Raw genomic sequence first — 19,538 nt, forward strand, 5'->3', positions numbered from 1 at the left:
TTAAAAGACTCTGGAGTGATAGAGGGAGAGAATATGATTCTTCTTAGTTCAATTCTTTTGTTCAATCTGTAGGAGTGATTCATGAAGTTAGTCCACCTTATTCACCTGCATCTAATGGTGTGGCAGAAAGAAAAAATAGAACTTTGATGGAGTTAACAAATGCCATGTTGATTGATTCAGGTGCTCCCTCTAATTTTTGGGGTGAAGCAGTTTTAACTGCTTGTTATGTGTTGAATAGAGTGCCACATAAAAATACAAAAATTACACCTTTTGAGGTGTGGAAGGGGCATAAACCAAATTTGGGTTATCTTAGAGTTTGGGGTTGTCTAGCCTTTGTGAGGTTAACTGACCCTAAAAGACCAAAATTGGGTGCTAGAGCTAGTACTTGTGTTTTCTTTGGATATGCTTTAAATAGTACAGCCTATAGATTTCTCGATGTTGAAAATCATGTTGTGATTGAATCTGGTGATGCAATTTTTCATGAAGAAAAATTTCCTTTTAAATCGAAAAATAGTGGGGGTCAAGAATCTAGAGAAAATATTTTTACACAACCTAGTTCTTCTTCTTCTTCTAATTTGCATATACAAGAAACTAATGAAAATGAACCTAGAAAAAGTAAGAGAACTAGAGTTGAAAAAGATTTTGGCCCTGACTATTATGTTTATAATGTTGAGGAAAATCATATTTCTTTACATGAAGCTTTATCATCACCAGATGCAATTTTCTGGAAAGAGGCTGTGAATGATGAAATGGAGTTTCTAATTTCTAATAATACTTGGAAATTAGTAGATTTACCAACAGGTTTTAAAACCATTGGGTGTAAATGGGTCCTTAGAAAAAAGCTCAAACTGGATGGAAGTATAGACTGATAGACAAATATAAAGCTAGACTTGTTGCTAAAGGCTTTAAGCAAAAAGATGGTCTAGACTTTTTTGATATTTTTTTCTCCGATTACAAGGATTACATCCATTAGATTATTGATTGCTATTGCCGCAATTCATGATTTGATTATTCATCAAATGGATGTGAAAACAACTTTTCTAAATGGTGATTTAGATAAAGAGATCTATATGGACCAACCAGAAGGTTTTATAGAACCTGGTCAAGAGCACAAGGTATGTAAATTATCTAAATCCTTTTATGGTTTAAAGCAGGTTCCTAAACAGTGGCATGAAAAAGTTGATTCTTGCTTGATTGAAAATGGTTATAAATCAAATGAATGTGACAAGTGCATATATTATAAATCTTGGAAAAATTCACATGTTATTATTAGCCTCTATGTGGATGATCTGTTAATTTTTTGCTCAAATTTGCATGTAATTGGTGAGACAAAAACTATGCTTGAGAGTAATTTTGATATGAAAGATCTTGGTAAGACTAATGTTATTTTGGGCATGAAAATAACAAAAACATGTGATGATATTTTTCTTGATCAGTCACATTATGTTGAGAAAATTTTGAAAAAAATATAATTATGTTGGCCATAAGCATGTGTCTACTCCTTTTGATTCTAGTGTTCACTTATTTCCGGTTGAGAGTGAAAATGATGTAATTAATCAAAAGGAATATGCTAGTATAATTGGCAGTTTGCGCTATGCAACTGACTGCACTAGACCTGACATTGCATGTGCAGTTGGAGTACTTAGCAGGTTCACAAGTAAACTAGGTAAAGAACATTGGCATGCTATTGAGCGTGTTATGAAATATTTGCTTGATACTAAAAATTATGGATTATTTTATAAAAAATATCCTGCTGTACTTGAAGAATTTTGTGATGCCGATTGGAATACTCTATCAGGTGATTCTCTCACTACCACTGGTTATATCTTTACATTAGGTGGTTGTGCTATTTGTTGGAAATCAAAGAAGAAAACAATAATATATAATTCAACCATGGAAGCTGAACTTATTGCTCTAGCTTCAGCAAGTGAAGAAGCAAATTAGTTGAGAGATTTATTGCATGAAATTCCCTCGTGGGAAAAATCTATACCACCTATATTGATTCATTGTGATAGCATTGCAGCTATTGGTGGAGTAAATAACCGTTATTATAACGGTAAATCCAGACCTATAAGAAGAAAGCACAGTACTGTGAGATCATATTTGAGTGATGGAAATTAATGTGAATTATGTTAAATCATGTGATAATCTTGCAGATCCTTTAACTAAGGACTTGGCAAGAGAAAATGTCTGGAGTACATCGAGGGGGATGGGATTGAAGCTCATATCGTCATGAGCCATATATGAGAACACCCAACCTGGTAATTAAAGATCCTAAAAACTAGGTTCAATGGGAAAAACGAATCATAAGGTGGCCGTAAGAAAAATGCACTATATTTTCTTACTCATCCCTATGATGTAAGTGCATTAATCTTGTAACGTATATGAAGGCTGAGTTTACTTAAAACTCTTATGAGTGGGATGTCATAGTTACAAGAGCATCTTTGACTGATTTTACCTATATGAGTGTAAGAGTGGGGCCGCTCTCTATGAGAATTGGGATTATTCTTGAAATGCACTCATGAAAACTGGGATAAGCACAATGCCGTAACGTGCTGGCTAATAAAGCTCATATTAACACCTGACTTATTATGTGTGAGCAATAGTTCTTATTTTTCCTTAAGCAGTTGTAGTTCAAGTCTGAAACCACTATCAACTCTGGAGTAGGGATTGCTGTTTCACTAAGTGAAGGTTCACTGCAGAGCACATCTTCATGACGCATAATGGTTCATCTTTGGCTGGTAATGTTGGTTTATATTTATTTTTAAAATATTAAAATGAGTGGGGGAATATTGTTACATTTTAATATTTTATTTATTATTGAAATTAAATTTGGGTGAATTTATTTTGTGTTTAATTTCTGAATTTATTTGTGTGTTTAAATTCAGAATTTATTTTGAATTTTATTTTGTAACTCATGGTGTTTTATTTTGATTTATTTTGGGTTTTAATTCTTGTAACTTATGGCTTTTGGTTACTATCCTATTAATGACAGGGAGTGTCCTAAGAGCCTATAAATAGCACCATTTGTTGCATGCTCAAACAGATCTTTGCTTTTACGTAATACTATTACGAGACACTACTATTCACCCATCAACTTTCTTTCCAAAATCCCTTAAAGTGTCTTGTGTGTTTTTTGGCCAAAGAAATGTGTTTTTTTTTTTTTGTGGAGCTTTGGGTTCCTCCAATTTGTGCAGATTGGTGTGAGTCATACAACTTATTGTTGAGCTGTTATATCCTGGAGGGGACAAGTCAAGAGATTTCTGGTGCACCGGCATTGTTCCGTAGAGGGTTTGAATCTCCTTAAAGAGAGCGAGATATCCGCGCCTCAGCCTATGTCAACGAGTTTTGCATATAGAAATTATAATTTTGGGTTAAATACTTGTTACTCCTCAAACTTTTCTCCGAAAAGCAGTTTAGTCCCTCGCCTTTGAAATTAAACTGGATAGTCCTTATTCTCTCTAATTCTCGCACAACAAGTCCACGACAGGCCCAAAATGACTATTATACCCTCACTTCCTCTTTTTATTATTTTTCTCTATTTTTTTTAATCTTTCTCTCCTTTTTTTTCCTTTTTTATTTTCATTCTCTCTCTCTCCTCTCTCTCTCTCTCTCTCTCTCTCTCTCTCTCTCTCTCTCTCTCTCTCTCTCTCTCTCTCTCTCTCTCTCTCTCTCTCTCTCTCTCTCTCTCTCTCTCCCCCGCCCCGTGCCTTACGACGATGGTAATTTGATGGTAATTTTTCATTACCATCTAGGTACCAGAACCAGACCAGACATTGCTATAATGTCTGCTTCACCGCCGCCACTTGTTTTGTCGTGGCTTAAAAGGAGGTCGTCTTTTCTCGGACGTTCTTGGCTTCCGGCGGCGAGCATGGGTTCGGTTTTTTTTCTGGAACCAGGTCCAGCTATAGAGGGACCTCCGGAATGACGACGTATTGTCGTGAGAGGAGGAGCCGGGTCGTTGCTCCAAGGCGGAGGAGTGGCGCCCCGAGACGCGGCGGATTCCCAGGTCAGTTTCGATGTTGATGACGACGTCGTTTTGGTGGGGAGTCTGGGGCTGGCTGTTCTGGTAGTGCAAGATTCTAGCGTCTTCTATTAGGAGGATGTCTTCTGAGTCGACCCGGTAGCGGTAGAGAGCGCAGGTGGAGTGGGCGTCGAGCCACTTGTCGACGCACTCCTCGACGACTGCCCAGTCGATTCCGGAGTTTTTACGGAGACCCGCTCCGCTGGGAGGTCCGAAGTCGGTGGTTCCTTCGATGACGATGAAGCTGCCACGCTTGCAGTGCTTGGCGTAGAGGAGGAGAAGAAACATGAAGGAGAACAGATGGTAATGAAAAATTAAGGCACGGGGAGGGAGGGAGGGAAAATGAAAATAAAAATGGAAAAAAAGGAGAGAAAAATAATAAAAAGAGGAAGTGAGGGTATAATAGTCATTTTAGGCCTGTTGTGGACTTGTTATGCGAGAGTTAGAGAGAATAAAGACTATCCAGTTTAATTTCAAAGGCGATGGACTAAACTGTTTTTCGGGTAAAAGTTTGAGGAGTAACAAGTATTTAACCCTATAATTTTTATTGTAATTTCGCTAACACAAGGTATTCAATGCTGGGGATTGTGTGTTATTTTTTTGGGTGATCTGATTTGATGGGTCTTAATGTACATAGAAATCAAATTTGCGGTTGGCAATATTTCTTGGCCCTGCAAGATTTGAAGTTCAACTGTCATCAGATCTCTCTCTCAGAGACGATGAGTGTGCTTCTGGGCTTGAGAGGAACTTCTGGGTTTTTCATTTTTTCAGTTATATGAGTAATTTTACTCAATTACTAAATAGTTGTTATCTATAAGTGATGGTATAAAAATCCTCATCATCTTCTGGAAAAAGCAATGGTGCTGCAAATCCCACTCCCACTTCATCGATGAGTGATGGCCCCTCACTCCCAGTGTTCGGCCTTCCCCTTCATCCTCTCTGACAAATTCGTCTTCTCCGACCTGCAACACCAACTCAAACTCCAGCGACGGACCGCTCAATACCACCGTCTCCGCTCGTTTTCATTTCCAGTTTTGTTTCTGGATTCTCGTATGTTGGATTTCCACACGATCATGTTCCTTCCATAATTGCTCTTGGAGAACATGAGGTTCTTCAGTTTCTTTTCTAATCAGTTTTGTTTTAATTGTTCATCATGGCTTCGGAAATTTCATTTCTTTTTTGCCTGAATTTTGAGTGCATCTAAAAGGTACAGACTGACTCCAATTACGCTAATTCATGTGTATATCTCTCTGTTTGCTTATGTGGGTTTTCAATTTTTTTCATTGCATGTGCAGTTTTGTCTTCAAAGACTTGATCTTTCTGGGATTTGATGGTGGTTGGTGGTTTAACTGGGTTTTGTGCTACTGGTAGCAATGGTGGTGGTCGTGGTGGCAGTGGCAATAGTGGTGGTAATGGAGGCAACTGTGGAGAAGATGATGAGATGTTGCATATTGGGTGTAGAGAGAAATTTTTGGGTGTTCATAACAATAGCATCCCAGTTTTTTTTTTTCTCCACATTCTTGAAGACATGAATTTGCCCTTAGAAATATGACAGAAACCAAGCTGACTAACAGTCAAACTGACGGCATGTATTTATGTTGGATCGGGATTTGAAGCTCAGACACTGTTCTTCAGTTTTGTAAGTATAAAAATCTTAATTCTCAGTAGTCCATATCTCATGTACTGTTTTTAAAAAATTTCCTAAAATAAAAAGAAGAGATTTAGTTGCAAATAATTGATTTACAGGGTATGATAGTAATATCAAAGTTACATGGCACATACAGAAACTATGAGGGAGCATAGTAAAAGAGAAATACATTATTTGAACTGCATTGGCAGTTCATCTTTCATTACTACAGTAATCTGCAAAGCTAGACAAAGTATAGTGAATGGTAGCTAGCTGATCATCACCTAGCTGAAAGAGTGCATGTTAGCTCCACATTTGAACATATTGGAATCAAATTGCTTACAGGCATTGGTTGTGGGCATAGAGAAGGCTTCGGCGGCATTTCTGGGTGTTCAACATCTGCTACGAGCATCTGTGTGACTCTCTTCATTGAAGGTCGGTCACTTGGTTTTACTTGAATACACCACAAGGCAGTTACAATCATTTTTTTAATTAATTTCTTTTCCTCTTCTGTAGCATCGCCAACCTCCAAGTCCTTACCATCATTATATTGATCAAGCACCCATGTGGGGAAGTAAAGTTGGCTTGAGTTATCTCCATGTGCATTTAGATTTTTCCTTCTGCTTGCCATTTCCATCAATAACATTCCAAAACTATAGACATCAGCTTTGTATGAAACACCACCAATGTTTTTATAAAACAACTCGGGAGCAATGTATCCCATGGTGCCTCTTGCTGCAATTGAAGGGATGATGCTATGATTAGCTGGATATAGTTTCGCTAGCCCAAAGTCAGAAATCTTTGGGATAAAATTCTCATCAAGTAGAATATTATGAGGCTTGATATCAAAATGCAGAATTTGCATTTCACAACCTTGATGCAAATATTCAATACCCTCAGCAACTCCAACTGCAATCTCGTACATTTTCTTGTAACTTAAAGTGATGGATCCTTGTTTAGAGTAAATGTATTTATCAAGGGACCCATTTGGCATGAAATCATATACTAAAGCGCGCTTTGAACCCTCGACACAATAACCAACAAGCTGCACCACATTAACATGATGAATTCTTCCGATAGTAGTTATTTCACTCATGAAATCTTCCCCATTAGCATTAGACTTACCTAACAACTTAATGGCTCCGAAGTGGCCGCTCTGTAACTTTCCTTTAAATACCGACCCATAACCCCCTTCCCCTAACTTATCCTTGAATCCGTTAGACATTTTCTTAATGTTCGAGTAAGAGTACCTTATAGGCATAAAATTATCTCTATGCAAAAAATCTTCTATGGTGTTGTAGGTCGACCGATGTCTTCTTCGCCACTTATGGATCAAAAGTGCAATCACGAATGGACCTCCAAATATTAATTTTACCATTACAACATTTGCAATGATAGCAATGCAGAATTGATCATCTTCTGCAAAGATGTAAATAACAAAAGTGAACAAAATGGTAGTTGACTATATTTTGTAAAAGTCAATAAACTGACAGAAAATAGAAAAAAAAAAAAACAAGAAAGAGGTAGACTGTATTACCATACTTGAATATTGGAAGCTAATTTGATAATAAATTTGGCTCACAAATTAGTGGATGAGAAATGATAGAAGTCGGATCAGAGTCAGGGTAATTACCAAAAGAAGAAACTGGGAGAAAGAAAAGATACAAAATCAGCTCCCCTAGAATTTGAAATAAACCTGCAGTGACAAAGAACAAATAAAATCATGAGCACATATAGCTGTAAAGTATGAGTTTATGATTCCTTAATTGAGTCTAGAAATCATGGCGCATATACGTACCTTCGATGCTGCGTGTGAAACATGTATGCTCATCGAGACACCACTGCGCTCTTGAAGAAACAATATCATGATATTGAAGCTCAAAGCCATAGACAAGTTGGTTGTGTATGTCTTGAACGTTTTGGTCCTTTCCCTTTCCCCAGAACGGATTGGAAACACTGATCATAGTCATCCAAACTATGCTACACCCGGGCTCCAAATCCGCCACCTTGGTACCGCCTAGCATCACATAACTGTACGCTTCTGATTTAACACATTGTGCAGCGTCCACATACAGAGAAGAATTCATGGGCTTTGCACAGTTCAAGAAAGTTACAGCTGGTGGAGCTGAAATATTTAATGGCTGGTATGTATCCATAAGACTGAAATTATATTTGCCCAAAGGAAAACGAGGAAGGGAAGTGCAATTGTTCTTCTCAAGGCCAGGATCTACCAGTCGGATTGTTGTGTTATCGTAGTCAATGGCCTTCACGTAGTACTTTCCAGAATATAGGTGCAACATCGTGACGTTGTTGTCGCAGTTCAAGGTGAAACTCGATTCGCCACAATAGCTTGGATCATGTTCTAGTCGAAAAGGGTAGCTTATGTTTTGGAGATCGCCGCAAGAAGAAGGGACACACTTATCGTTATCTCCCGGAATAGTACTTTTATGGATGTTGCTGGAGGAAGAAGCAGCATTACAAGTAGTAGTATTACCAGATAATCCAAGAACAATAAAGGATACAATTGAAACCCGAGCACACAATAAGGAGAAGCTCCTTTTCCCCATGGAGAGGGATCAGGAATTTTGGATTCGCACACAAAGAGCAGTACGTATACTTAGGTTGTCTTTCAATGATCATTTGGGCTCTTAATTTGATATAGGTCTAATTTCACCAAGGAAATTTCGTTGCGGATACTTTTTCTATTGCAGTTCAAATGAACTCGTCTCGACTAGTGTTGCCATGTTTGAATTGAAAAGTCTCGGTCTCGTACTATTTACGCAACAGGGAAATCCCTTTCAAATCCCTTTCCATGTGTATTTTTTAGATGCAATTACTTCCCTTTCAACCAGTCACCAGTAGTCCAGTACGTTAATATTCAACAATTGACTTACAAATTGGAATTAGGGTGACTTTACAAATTGGAATTAGGCTCCTAGAACCCAAAACACCAAGCTAAAATTATCCCACTACTCCAATAACAAATTTTTATTCCTATTAACTAAATGTAAAATAAAATAACTATCCTGCCCTCAACCTAATTAAAAAACTTACTACCATGCCACACACTCTCTCTCTCATCCTCTGATTCCCCGATCCTCTCTCTCTCTGCCATGGCAACTCCGGAATCGGAGGACGAATCCGATCGCCCTGCCCGACCCAGCCCTTTGCCTCCCCGTATGCCAGCTCGTACCTGATCTAGCTACTCTCTCTCTCTCTCTCTCTCTCTGCCATGGCAGCTCCGGAACCGGAGGACGAATCCAATCTCCCTACCCGACCCGGCCTTTCACCTCCCCATATGCCAGCTCGTTCCAGATCGAGATACTCTCTCTCTCTGTCATAGCAGCTCCAGATCCAGCTTCTTGCAAAATCTTCTCTTCAGTGACAAACTGACAATCTCCTTCCAAAACCTCTAGTTTTAACAGTGTCCGGCCCCATTATCTTCCCTTTATCCTACCTTTAAGGCGCGTCCCAGAATACATCATCTAGCTTGGCTTGTAATCAAAACACCACCCTTCTGCAAATGCTCTCTGTGCTGTGTCAAACCATGGTGCTGAAAAGTATAACAGCATTTTCAGACGAGCTTATGGGAAGGGAAAGGATTACAGCTGCCTTTGGTCTAAAGAGAAAGCGGCTCCCGAATTGTAGGCTTAACAGAAGATTGATGTTGTGGTAGGTGATTTCCAGCCATAGAATAGAGTATTACTATAGTAGGTTCTTTCCGTCATCCTATTTCGATGGCGGAAGTTTATCTTTCTATGGAGTTGTTGGTTTAAAAGTTTTTTTTTTTTTTTTTTTTAATTTGAGATGGAAATTCTTCGTTGCTAATCAAAATGGTGCTAATTCTGTTTTGCAACAAAAGGCCTCGAAGGAAAGAAAAAAGAAAAAAATGTTTTATTGTCTCCTAATAAAACATTTATTGTGGGGTAATAAAACATTTTGCAACATCTATTACCTCTCAATAAAATTTTTGAATTGATATAATATCTTCATCTTTTTCTTTAATAAAAGTTTTATTTGTCTAAAATTAGTTCTCATTCCAACGACCTCTGGCTGGTGGCAATCGGTGACCGGACTCGCGAAGTCACCTATGCCTTCTCTCTTCCATTTTCTCTCTCTATGTGGCAATGGGTGAGAATAAAATAGCCTCAAAAATAAACAAAAAAGAAAAAGAAGAAACTTAATTGGATATCAAGGAAGAACTTATTAGAGTCCTGATGGGTAAATGGGAAAAAAAAGTGAGTGAGTGGTGTAAGGGGAGAAAAAGTCCCTAAAATTAGGATAAATGGTCAAAACCCCTTATAATTATTCTCGTCTTACTCTGTCTCTTCACCATGGAAATTTTGTACAATTTTTCAAAAAAAGAAAAAATAGACGAAGAAATTTCTTTCAAAGCTTTCAAATCTTTTTCCAATTTACTTTTTCTTCTACGATATCTTCTCATCCTATCTTCTTATCTAGTATCTTTTTTTTTTTGTCTCTTTTTTCTTAATAGAAATTGATATCATTATAAATCAATAGTCTACACGCTAAAGTTTACATCAGGGTGGGCATTTTAATCCGTAAACCTGAAAAATTGAACCGGCCAATTCAGGACGGGGTTTTTACTTTTTAACAAAAAAAACACACGAAAATATGTATGTGTGTGTGACTGTGTGTATATACCTATCTCAAAATCTTGGCTCGTATCAGACTTGGTAATAGGTTCGAGATGAGAATTACAATACCATCTCCTATCAAAATCTTGGTTCCATCACACCCCAATTTCCATTAATAATCTAATCCACCGAACAACACAAAATTCTTTTTTTTTTCTTTTTCCTAAACTGTAATATCGTCAACAAGTACCATAGCTAATGATGAATGGTTTCCAAATGCTCTGACGCGTGTTCTAGATGGCCAAGCAGCCTATTGCCAAGTCTGATACTTGGACCATAGAAAGCCTTGACCGCCTGCAGCCGTTGGACAAGTCCTATTCTTCCTCTGGAATGCAAGCACGTGTTACATCAGGTGGAATTGTTGCGCGATCATGACAGGACTCGAGGAAGAAGCCCCGGCTAACTCCGTGCCAGCAGCCTCGGTAAGACAGGGGGGGGGGGGGGGGGGGGGGGGGGGGGGGGGGGCAAGTGTTCTTCGGAATGACTGAGCATAAAGGGCACATAGGAGGTGAATCGGGTTGAAAGTGAAAGTCCCCAAAAACACCTTCGGGGTTCTTTCTTCTTCTTTTTTTTTGGGAAAAAAAAAAAAAGAAGAAAAAAAATTGACCAAGCGACTGAAGCGAGTGAAATTTATTTAATGAAAAGAATGTTACAAACGCCCCTCACAGAGAAGGAGGGTTTAGGGGAGAGAGAACGCGCCTCACGCGCCAAAGAAAAAAAAACCAGATCTCGTAGTTAGCTCTCCCGGCAGGCCGTAGCCAGCGAATCTGCCGCTGCGTCTCTGTCCGGGAGGGGTCTTTTCTTTCTTAGTCTTTACTTTCTTAGTCTTTGCTTTCTTAGTTTTCTTAGTTTCTTTTGAGTGTTTCGCTGGATTGGGAGGGTCCAGATCGATGGGACGTGGTCGGCGCACGCTGGCTCGTCTGTGTCCGTGGTGGCGTGGCTCGTTGATCGTGCTTTTCCATAGCAAGGCAAGGATGGAAGGATGATGTTGGGGATGTGCTTTTCCATAGCGGTGCAGATCTGTTTCTATCCAGATCGATCCGATCTGGTTTTATCCAGATCGATCCGATCTGGTTTGGATCTCTTCGATCTGACCTGGGTATGGATTTATTTGGCTGGTCTGGTGTGGATCCATGGTGCGGACAGGAGGATGGCATCCTGTCGACGGCGGCGGTCAGCAGGGGATGTTGGGGATTGGCCAGCGATGTCGGTTGATGGCGGTTGGGGTCTGAAGGAGGGGGCGGCGAGGGGGGTTTGTTGGTGAGATGGTGTCCCTTACTAGGACGAAGGGGGTGGGCTGGATTTAATGTTTGTTGGGCCTTTGTTGGTGGGCTGTTTTTACTTGTTTTTAGGGTTGGGTTTTGTTTTGTTTTTCAACAATAAGTCACTTCCAAGGTTTTTTTTTAAGTATTAGCTGCTGGGTCGGGTGCACTGCAATTTTGGCATAGACAATCTTCTCTTCGGCGGTCTAAGGGGCGTTCCTGTTCTGGAGTTGGGTCAACAGTGGTGGCGAATATGTCTGGCGGTGGCATACTAGCATAGACAATCATCCTTGGCCTTCTAGTGGGTTGCTCCTGTCTGTTTTCGGGTCAGAGGTGATGGCGATTTGGAGTATTTGTGGATTGACGTTGTTGACATTAGGGTCCAGCATTTCAATTTGGTCGGGTTCGAAGTCACAACAAGTGTAGACTTGGTCGCTCAAAGGCAGGTCAGGAGGACTCTGAGTGGCGAGTTTGTGTTGACAAAGTTGTGTGGCAAGGATTCACTACTCCTACGCATATTGTTTTTGCCTTTTAATTGTAGTGCAAGTTAAGTCTGTAGTTGAGTCGGGGTTTGCTGGCTCCATGAGTCTGTCATTTTGGAGTTCCAGTGTGAAATGCAGTGGCCATTTCTGTATATGAGATGCCGCCAAAACTCATTGTATCCAGTTCATTATTAATGAAGTTTCTTCTTGATAAAAAAAAAATTGTTACAAAAAGAAAGGAGGTAGGACAAGCATAAGAAATGCAGCTAATCTCCAATCAAAAGAACACAAATTAACGAAACTAAAAATTAGGAACCACCTAAACAATCCTTATTAGGAAGACCTTCGGGGATCATAATTGCATATGTATTGTAGTATCACTCTAACTCAACAATTACTTCTAGTTGAAGGTTTCTATTTCTTGCAGGCATACTTGCACTTGTTCCTGTAGGACCTGTAGACGCAAAAGGATTTGGGGCCATGGTTATGTTCTCTTCTCCTTCCAACATATGAACCACCCCTTTCATGGAAGGACGATCTATTGGATGCCATTGGATGCACCAGAGCCCTACAATCGCAAGTCTCCTTGCAATTACAGTATCTTCTTCTTCCTCAACATGGATTCGTAGGTCTTCTCCTTCTTCTAAAAGATTATAGATCCATTCTGGGTAGTAAACTTCAGTTATGTTCTCTGTACGTTGTTGAACTGATGTTCTTTCTTCCTCCTACCAACTCCAGCAAAACCATTCCATAACTATACACATCTGACTTATAAGATACATTTCCAAAGTTTCTTGAGAACACTTCAGGTGCAATGTACCCCATGGTTCCTCTAGCTGTAGTCATTGACAATATACTTTGGTCCTTGGAACATAACTTGGCCAAACCAAAATCAGAAATCTTTGGGGTGAAGTTATGGTCTAGCAAAACATTTTGAGGTTTAATATCAAAATGCAGGATTCTTTAATCGCAGCCTTGGTGCAGATATTCAATTCCTTTAGCTATACCTAAAGCAATATCTTGCAACTTATCCCAACCAAGGAAAGAATTGTTATTGTCTGCGGATGAAATGAAATCTTGTAGTGAACCATTAGGTAAGAAATCATAAACAAGAGCTCGTCTACATCCATCCGCGCAGAATCCAACCAAGCGAACCACATTGACATGGTGGATATGACCCATTGTTCCTACCTCATTAACAAACTCATCCCCATTCCCCTTGGTACTATTGAGGACTTTCACAGCAACAAAACATTCAGAAGAAAGCTTTCCCTTATAAATAGTTCCATAGGCTCCTTGGCCTAAATTATCATTGAACTTATTTGTAATTCGCTTAATATCTGCATAAGAATATCTGCTTGGTTTGAGAGCTCTGTAATCGTCTAAAAATCTTTCAATTTTTAATTGATTCTCCTTTTCTTTTTTGTCAGAATGATAGACACAAAAAGTTGCAGCAGCAAGTAGGACGAGTACAAATGAGCCCAGAGATGCACCTGCAAATTAGTATTTAAGTAGATATCACCAATGCGTTTGAGATATGAAACCAAACATGTAACCTTTTAGGAAACTCACCAATAGCTACTGCCTTCGTTTGTCCACCTGTAAAAGAAAATAGCAAAATCAGACCACTGTCATCTTTCTCAAATGTGTTCGAGTTGTGAGCTATTGCAAGGACATAATTAATATTGGAGTTACATTTCAAGGACTGTAAGGGTGATATCTTTCACAAAAGTAATATGCTACTACTTAAGCTCTTCCTGCAATACTCTGTACCACTTGTTCAATTTTGTACCGAAGTCTCATCTTGTGCAAATAGGTGGTGGCTTAGCTTATTCCTACGGGAAGAACTTAGTTGCTTGAATTTCTTACCTTTAAATTAAAGCATGATGTTGTGAGTTCAAATTCCGGAAGAATTTAGGCTCATGACACCATAGGCCATTTATAATCCGGAAGATTTGAATGGTATAAAGGTTGTGTAATTTAGCTTTGCTTCGGAAGAGATTGTTAAAATTGCATGACTAGTTGGTTTCTTGGTAACTTCATCAAAGCACTAAGGGGAAATTTATCAAAACATGTTGTTACATTAATTTGGGGTTATATTATGTGCGTGAGTAAGGTTAGGTGTGATGCCTAAGTCTCTATTTCTCTCTTACATCAAAGTCTCTATTTTTATTTGCTTACTTTATTTTTGTGTAACTTAATTTACTTCTTAATAATTAAAATCAAAGAAACCGATTCACCACTTTATCATTGTAAATATCATTATTGATAGTTTTGGCTTCCAAAGGGCCGACACTAATAATTTGTAAAAAGATAGACTCACATGTGTTTTCTAGGTTTATTTTCACGGTAATCTAGGTAGAGTTACTCAATCCCTTGGGTACGATACTCTTACTTTTCCCCTTTACTAAAACTTGACCTCCTAATCTTGGAAGTAGGTAACATCACATAAAATTGCACATATTTTCACACTCGTGATGCCACCAACAAGTTGCTTGCCGGCAGCAATAATCATGAGTGCTATGACATGTTCTGGCCTGAATCGACTTGTTTTGGAGGCTGGAGAGGCGGCTCTAGTTCCGGAAGCAAGTTAGGTGTTGATCATGGCGTTCGAGGTGGCGGTAGCGGTGATCAAGATGGTGGCAGCAGCGAAGGCGCCCAAGTTGGCCGTAATTCTTCTAGGGTTTATGTTGAATGGTTGTCTTGGGCCTGGATCGATCTGGGCTTGGTTGGGAGTCCTTTTTTGGATTTCCTATTCCTGCGCTTGGTGGGCCGATTGGGATTGTTTAATTTTGGAAGGGATGGAAGGTGACTTGTCATATTCCATTCCTAGCATTTAGTTTCTTTAATAGGTCGCAAAGTTTACATTCTCTGAGGGTTCATTTTACTGCTTGCTTTGGAGATTGTTGATCTTTGTTTGAAATAAAGGTGTGTTATCTTCCTTAAAAGGTGGGTGTACACGGGGTGGCCTGGGGCTTGTTCTTGTCATAGAATAGGTGTTTAGGGTTCCCTAAGGAACGATTCTTTCTGTCGACTCCATAGGGGTGTTTCGTTTTTGTACTGCTTGCTGAATCTATATAATGGGCTGACCTCTTGTTATAAAAAAAAAAAAATATATATATATATATAAGTGGAATAGTGGATAAGTATTTGAGACCAAAACAAGTTATAAAAATACGAAACAATTATTGCTTGGAAGCCGGTCGTGGAATGCAACCCTATTCAACTGCCAATACTCAAATATTCAACTGCCAGAGTCTTTTTCTTTTTTTAATTGTAATATTTTTTAATTTAGTTGATAAGTATTTCAATCAAGTACCGCTGTTGGCTACCTCCATTTAGTCATAAAAAGTTAGGTCTTAACTTCGGGTTAGTAATAAACTCGAGACCACCTCCCATAGAGTAATAATTGTCAATAAGACTGACATATGAGTTGGTAGAAAAAGTCGAAACTTTAGTCTAGGGACAATGCATAAATTGACTAACCACACTCACAGTATAAGCAATATCAGGTCTAGTATGAGAAAAATAACTAAATCTCCCTATTAGGCGTTGGTACCTTCCTTTATCCATTTGAACCTGATTCGGATAGATGGCGAGGTTGTGGTTCATCTCGATCAGTGTCTCAATAGGGTTGCAGTCAAGCATCCCGGTCTCAGCTAACAAGTCAAGTACATACTTACGTTGGGACAAAGAAATCCCCTTCTTAGACCTTGCAACTTCAATTCCAAGAAAGTACTTCAACTGCCCAAGGTCCTTCATCTCAAACTCCTTAGAAAGATACTTCTGTAGGGCCTCCATCTCTTTTAGATTATCCCCTGTGACAATCATATCATCAACATATACTATCAGTGCAGTAATCTTACCCTGATTACGCTTGATGAACAAGGTATGATCCGAGTTGATTTGTCTATATCCAAACATCCTCATAAACTTGGAGAACCTTCCAAACCAAGCTCTCGGAGATCGCTTCAAACCATATAGAGACTTCTTCAACTTACAAACCTTGCCAGTATCGCAAGGCATATTTTTGACATCTGGCGGCATGTCCACATACACTTCTTCCTCTAAGTTTCCATTGAGGAAAGCATTCTTCACTTCAAACTGATGTAGAGGCCAATGTTTAGTTGCTGCAAGTGAAATCAAATTCGAATAGTATTGATCTTTGCTACAGGGACAAACGTCTCTTCATAATAAATTCTGCAGCGCTGAGTATATCCTTTGGCAACTAATCTTACTTTTTACTTGTCAATGCTCCCATCAGCTTTAAGTTTCATGGTAAACACCCATCGACATCCAACAGTCTTCTTTCCAGCAGGCATAGTCACAATATCCCAAGTCAAGTTTTTCTGCAAAGCCTCTAGTTCTTCATTCATTGCTTGAGTCCACTTAGGATCCGCCAAAGCATCCTTTACACTACTAGGAATAGATACAATGGATAATTGATCAACAATAAGTGCATGTGACCCAGACAACCTACGGTTAGACAAACAATTAGCTATAGGATACTCAGCTTTGGTTTTGATGTTCGGTTCATATTGTTTCTTAGGAATACCCTTGGTAACTCTCTGTGATTTCCTAGGCTCAATATTATCTACCCCAGATGATTCATTCGAAATTAAAGGTAACTGAGGAGGGACATTCGCAACGGATTCTTCAGTTGACGATGTAGAGAGGGGGAAAAATGTTGGGAAAATTAATAGAATAGACTGCCATGACACAGCTCCCCCAGAAAATGTAAATAAGTATCCAGAAGTGGACTTTCTATTATCAAGGTCTCCTGCCAAATCTGCATATGTGAAACCTTCCAAGATCAGTCCTGATCCACCAAAACACAATCACAACTTTGAGGTGCCCCTCAAATATTTAAGTATCCACTTAACAGCTTCCCAATGCTCTCTGCCAGGGTTAGAAAGATATCTACTAACAACACCAACTGCATGTGCAATATCTGGGCGAGTGCATACCATGGCATACATAAGACTACCAACAGCTGATGAATAAGGGATACCTGTCATCTTGTCCTTCTCCACTTGTGTAGTTGGGCATAATAATCTGCTCAACTTGAAATGATTGCCTAGAGGTGAGCTTACTAGCTTAGCTTCTTTCATGTTGAACCTTTCAAGCCCCCGTTCAACATACCTCTCCTGTGACAGGCATAATTTCTTCGTTTGCCTGTCATGAGTAATCTCCATGCCCAAAATCTGCTTAGCTAGCCCTAAGTCTTTTATATCAAATGACGTTGATAAATCTGCTTTCAACTTGCGAATCATAGAAACGTCTTGGCCCACTATCAACATATCATCAACATAAAGCAACAAAATTATGAAGTTACCTCCAGTAAACTGTTGAATATACACACATGGATCTGCATCAGTTCTCTTGTACCCATGACCCATCATGAATGAGTCAAATTTCTTGTACCATCGCCTTGGCGCTTGCTGAAGCCCGTATAAACTTTTCTTCAACTTGCAAACCATGTTCTCCTTTCCCTCAACTTCGAAACCTTTCGGTTGCTCCATGTATATTTCTTCTTCCAAATCACCATGAAGAAATGCTGTTTTCACATCTAATTGCTCCATCTCAAGATCCATGCTAGCTGCCATGCCCAAAATAACTCTAATAGAAGTCATCTTCACAACTGGTGAGAAGATCTCGTCAAAATCTACTCCTTCCTTCTGCCCAAAACCTTTCACAACCAAGCGAGCCTTGAACTTTGTCAACTGTTCATTCTCATCTCTCTTCAGCTTAAACACCCATTTATTTTTTAGTACTTTTCTGCCTTTAGGAAGCTCCACCAACTTATAGGTGCCATTCTTCAATAAGGATTCCATCTCAGACTTCATTGCCAACATCCACTTATCACTGTCTGCATGAGTCTTTGCCTCCTCAAAGCATTCAGGCTCTCCATCATTGGTCAACAGAATGTATCCGGAATACGGATCATCTCCATCACTAGTTACCAAAATATACTGTAAAGAAGGATACTTGGTACTTGGCTTTGGCACTCTATTGGATCTTCGAACCGGTACTTGGGCATTTTCTAGCTATTCCCTCTGATTAGGCTCCCCCTGAATAGGCTCCCCCTGATCATGATCCACCTTATCATTATCTTCAGGTTCTGCTACTTCTGCTTCTGCTTCTACTTCTGTCATATCAGGAACATCTTCATTTACCATATCTTGAGGTTTGTCACTAGGTTCTTGTAGAAGCGGTGATGAATCGTAAATAGGCGGTCTGCATTTTCTACTTCCTTTTTGTTAAAATCCGCAATGGTTTGACCTTCATGGAATACCATATCTCTGCTTCTGAATAATTTCTTGATCTTTGGTTTCCACAACCGGTAGCCCATCTCTTCATTGCCATACCCAAGAAAGATGCATGGCATGGCCTTGTCATCTAGCTTTGACCTTTGCTCCTTTGGAACATGTGCAAATGCTTTGCACCCAAACACCTTCAAGTGGGAATATGAAGCGTTTTTACCGGTCCACACGTCTTCGGGAGTCTCCAAGCCCAACGGTACACATAGTGTTCGGTTGATAAGGTAACATGCGGTTGTCACTGCTTCACCGCAAAAATCCTTTGCTAGGCTACCCGTCTTCAGCATGCTTCTCACTTTTTCTAGAATGGTGTGGTTCATCCTCTCTGCTACACCATTATGTTGTGGGGTGCCAAGAATTGTCTTCTTGTGTTTGAGGCCATGCTTCGAACAATAGTCTCTGAACTCGTTCAAAGTGTACTATCCGCCATTGTCACTACAGATACTTTTGAGGGTTCTTCCTGTCTCCCTCTCCACCATGGCATGGAACTCCTTAAAAGTTTGGAACACCTGGTCTTTTGATTTCAACAAATAAATCCAAACCTTTTGTGAAGCATCATCAATATAATTGACAAAATATTTATTATGAACTAGTGATTCAACTTCCATGGGGCCACATACATCTGAGTGTACTAGTCTAATATATTTTCTTTCCTTGTAAATGTTCTTGTGAAACTAACTTTATGTTGCTTACCAAATAAACAATAATCACAAGGGTCAAGTGAGGTACCTTTGGAAAAGGGAATTAGAGACTTCTTTGCCAAAACTTGCAATCCCTTCTCACTTACGTGGCCTAGCCGCTTGTGCCATAAACTTGGAGAAGAATCGTCTACAACATTCAACTCTCCTTTGCATATCTTGCCATATGTCTTGTAGAGAGTACAACACATCTTCCCTCTAGCAACTACTAGTGATCCCTTGGTAAGCCTCCATTTTTTATCACCTCCATGATGATGAAACCCTTCTCGATCAAGCACACCGGTTGACATCAAATTGAGACGTAGACCCGGAACATGTCTAACATCTTTTAACATAAGCTTGTTGCCCAAATCGGTCTCAAAATAAATATCTCCAATTCCTGAAATCTTGGAGTAGCCATCGTTGCCCATCTTCACAATCCCAAAGTCACCACATTTGTATGTAGTGAAGTACTCCAAGTATGGAGT

The 19,538-nt window shown here is 39.5% G+C and overlaps 2 protein-coding genes, 1 long non-coding RNA gene and 1 pseudogene across 3 annotated transcripts; 1 reads left to right on the forward strand and 3 right to left on the reverse strand.

The window, feature by feature from the left end:
- Nucleotides 1–3,793: 3,793 nt before the first annotated feature.
- Nucleotides 3,794–4,312, reverse strand: LOC112163814 (RING-H2 finger protein ATL43-like). Its single transcript, XM_024300073.1, has one exon. The coding sequence runs from the start codon at nt 4,310–4,312 to the stop codon at nt 3,794–3,796; it is 519 nt and encodes a 172-aa protein (XP_024155841.1).
- A 371-nt stretch (nt 4,313–4,683) lies between these two features.
- LOC121051418 lies at nt 4,684–6,286 on the forward strand. Its single transcript, XR_005805656.1, has 4 exons — nt 4,684–5,231; nt 5,320–5,663; nt 5,997–6,086; nt 6,168–6,286. It is a non-coding gene; the product is annotated as an uncharacterized LOC121051418 (long non-coding RNA).
- On the reverse strand, nt 5,713–9,191 carry LOC121048903 (rust resistance kinase Lr10-like). Its single transcript, XM_040513758.1, has 3 exons — nt 7,450–9,191; nt 7,285–7,347; nt 5,713–7,070 (listed from the first exon to the last, which is right to left on the reverse strand). Exons 1-3 carry the CDS (start codon nt 8,216–8,218, stop codon nt 5,932–5,934), a joined length of 1,971 nt encoding a protein of 656 aa, XP_040369692.1. The 5' UTR covers nt 8,219–9,191; the 3' UTR covers nt 5,713–5,931.
- A 3,239-nt stretch (nt 9,192–12,430) lies between these two features.
- On the reverse strand, nt 12,431–16,429 carry LOC112163818 (annotated as a pseudogene).
- Between the last annotated feature and the right edge of the window lie 3,109 nt (nt 16,430–19,538).

The sequence above is a fragment of the Rosa chinensis genome, chromosome 1, assembly GCF_002994745.2.
Source record: "Rosa chinensis cultivar Old Blush chromosome 1, RchiOBHm-V2, whole genome shotgun sequence".
Taxonomy (NCBI): Eukaryota; Viridiplantae; Streptophyta; class Magnoliopsida; order Rosales; family Rosaceae; genus Rosa; species Rosa chinensis.

Bases quoted from the DNA above. Each gene is read 5' to 3' on its own strand.
- LOC112163814 (XM_024300073.1), bottom strand. From the start codon at position 4,312: ATGTTTCTTCTCCTCCTCTACGCCAAGCACTGCAAGCGTGGCAGCTTC.
- LOC121048903 (XM_040513758.1), bottom strand. From the start codon at position 8,218: ATGGGGAAAAGGAGCTTCTCCTTATTGTGTGCTCGGGTTTCAATTGTA. The intron at 7,348-7,449 runs GTACGTATATGC...TTGTCACTGCAG, and splicing joins TTTCACACGCAGCATCGAAG to GTTTATTTCAAATTCTAGGG. The intron at 7,071-7,284 runs GTAATTACCCTG...ACATCTTTGCAG, and splicing joins TCTCCCAGTTTCTTCTTTTG to AAGATGATCAATTCTGCATT.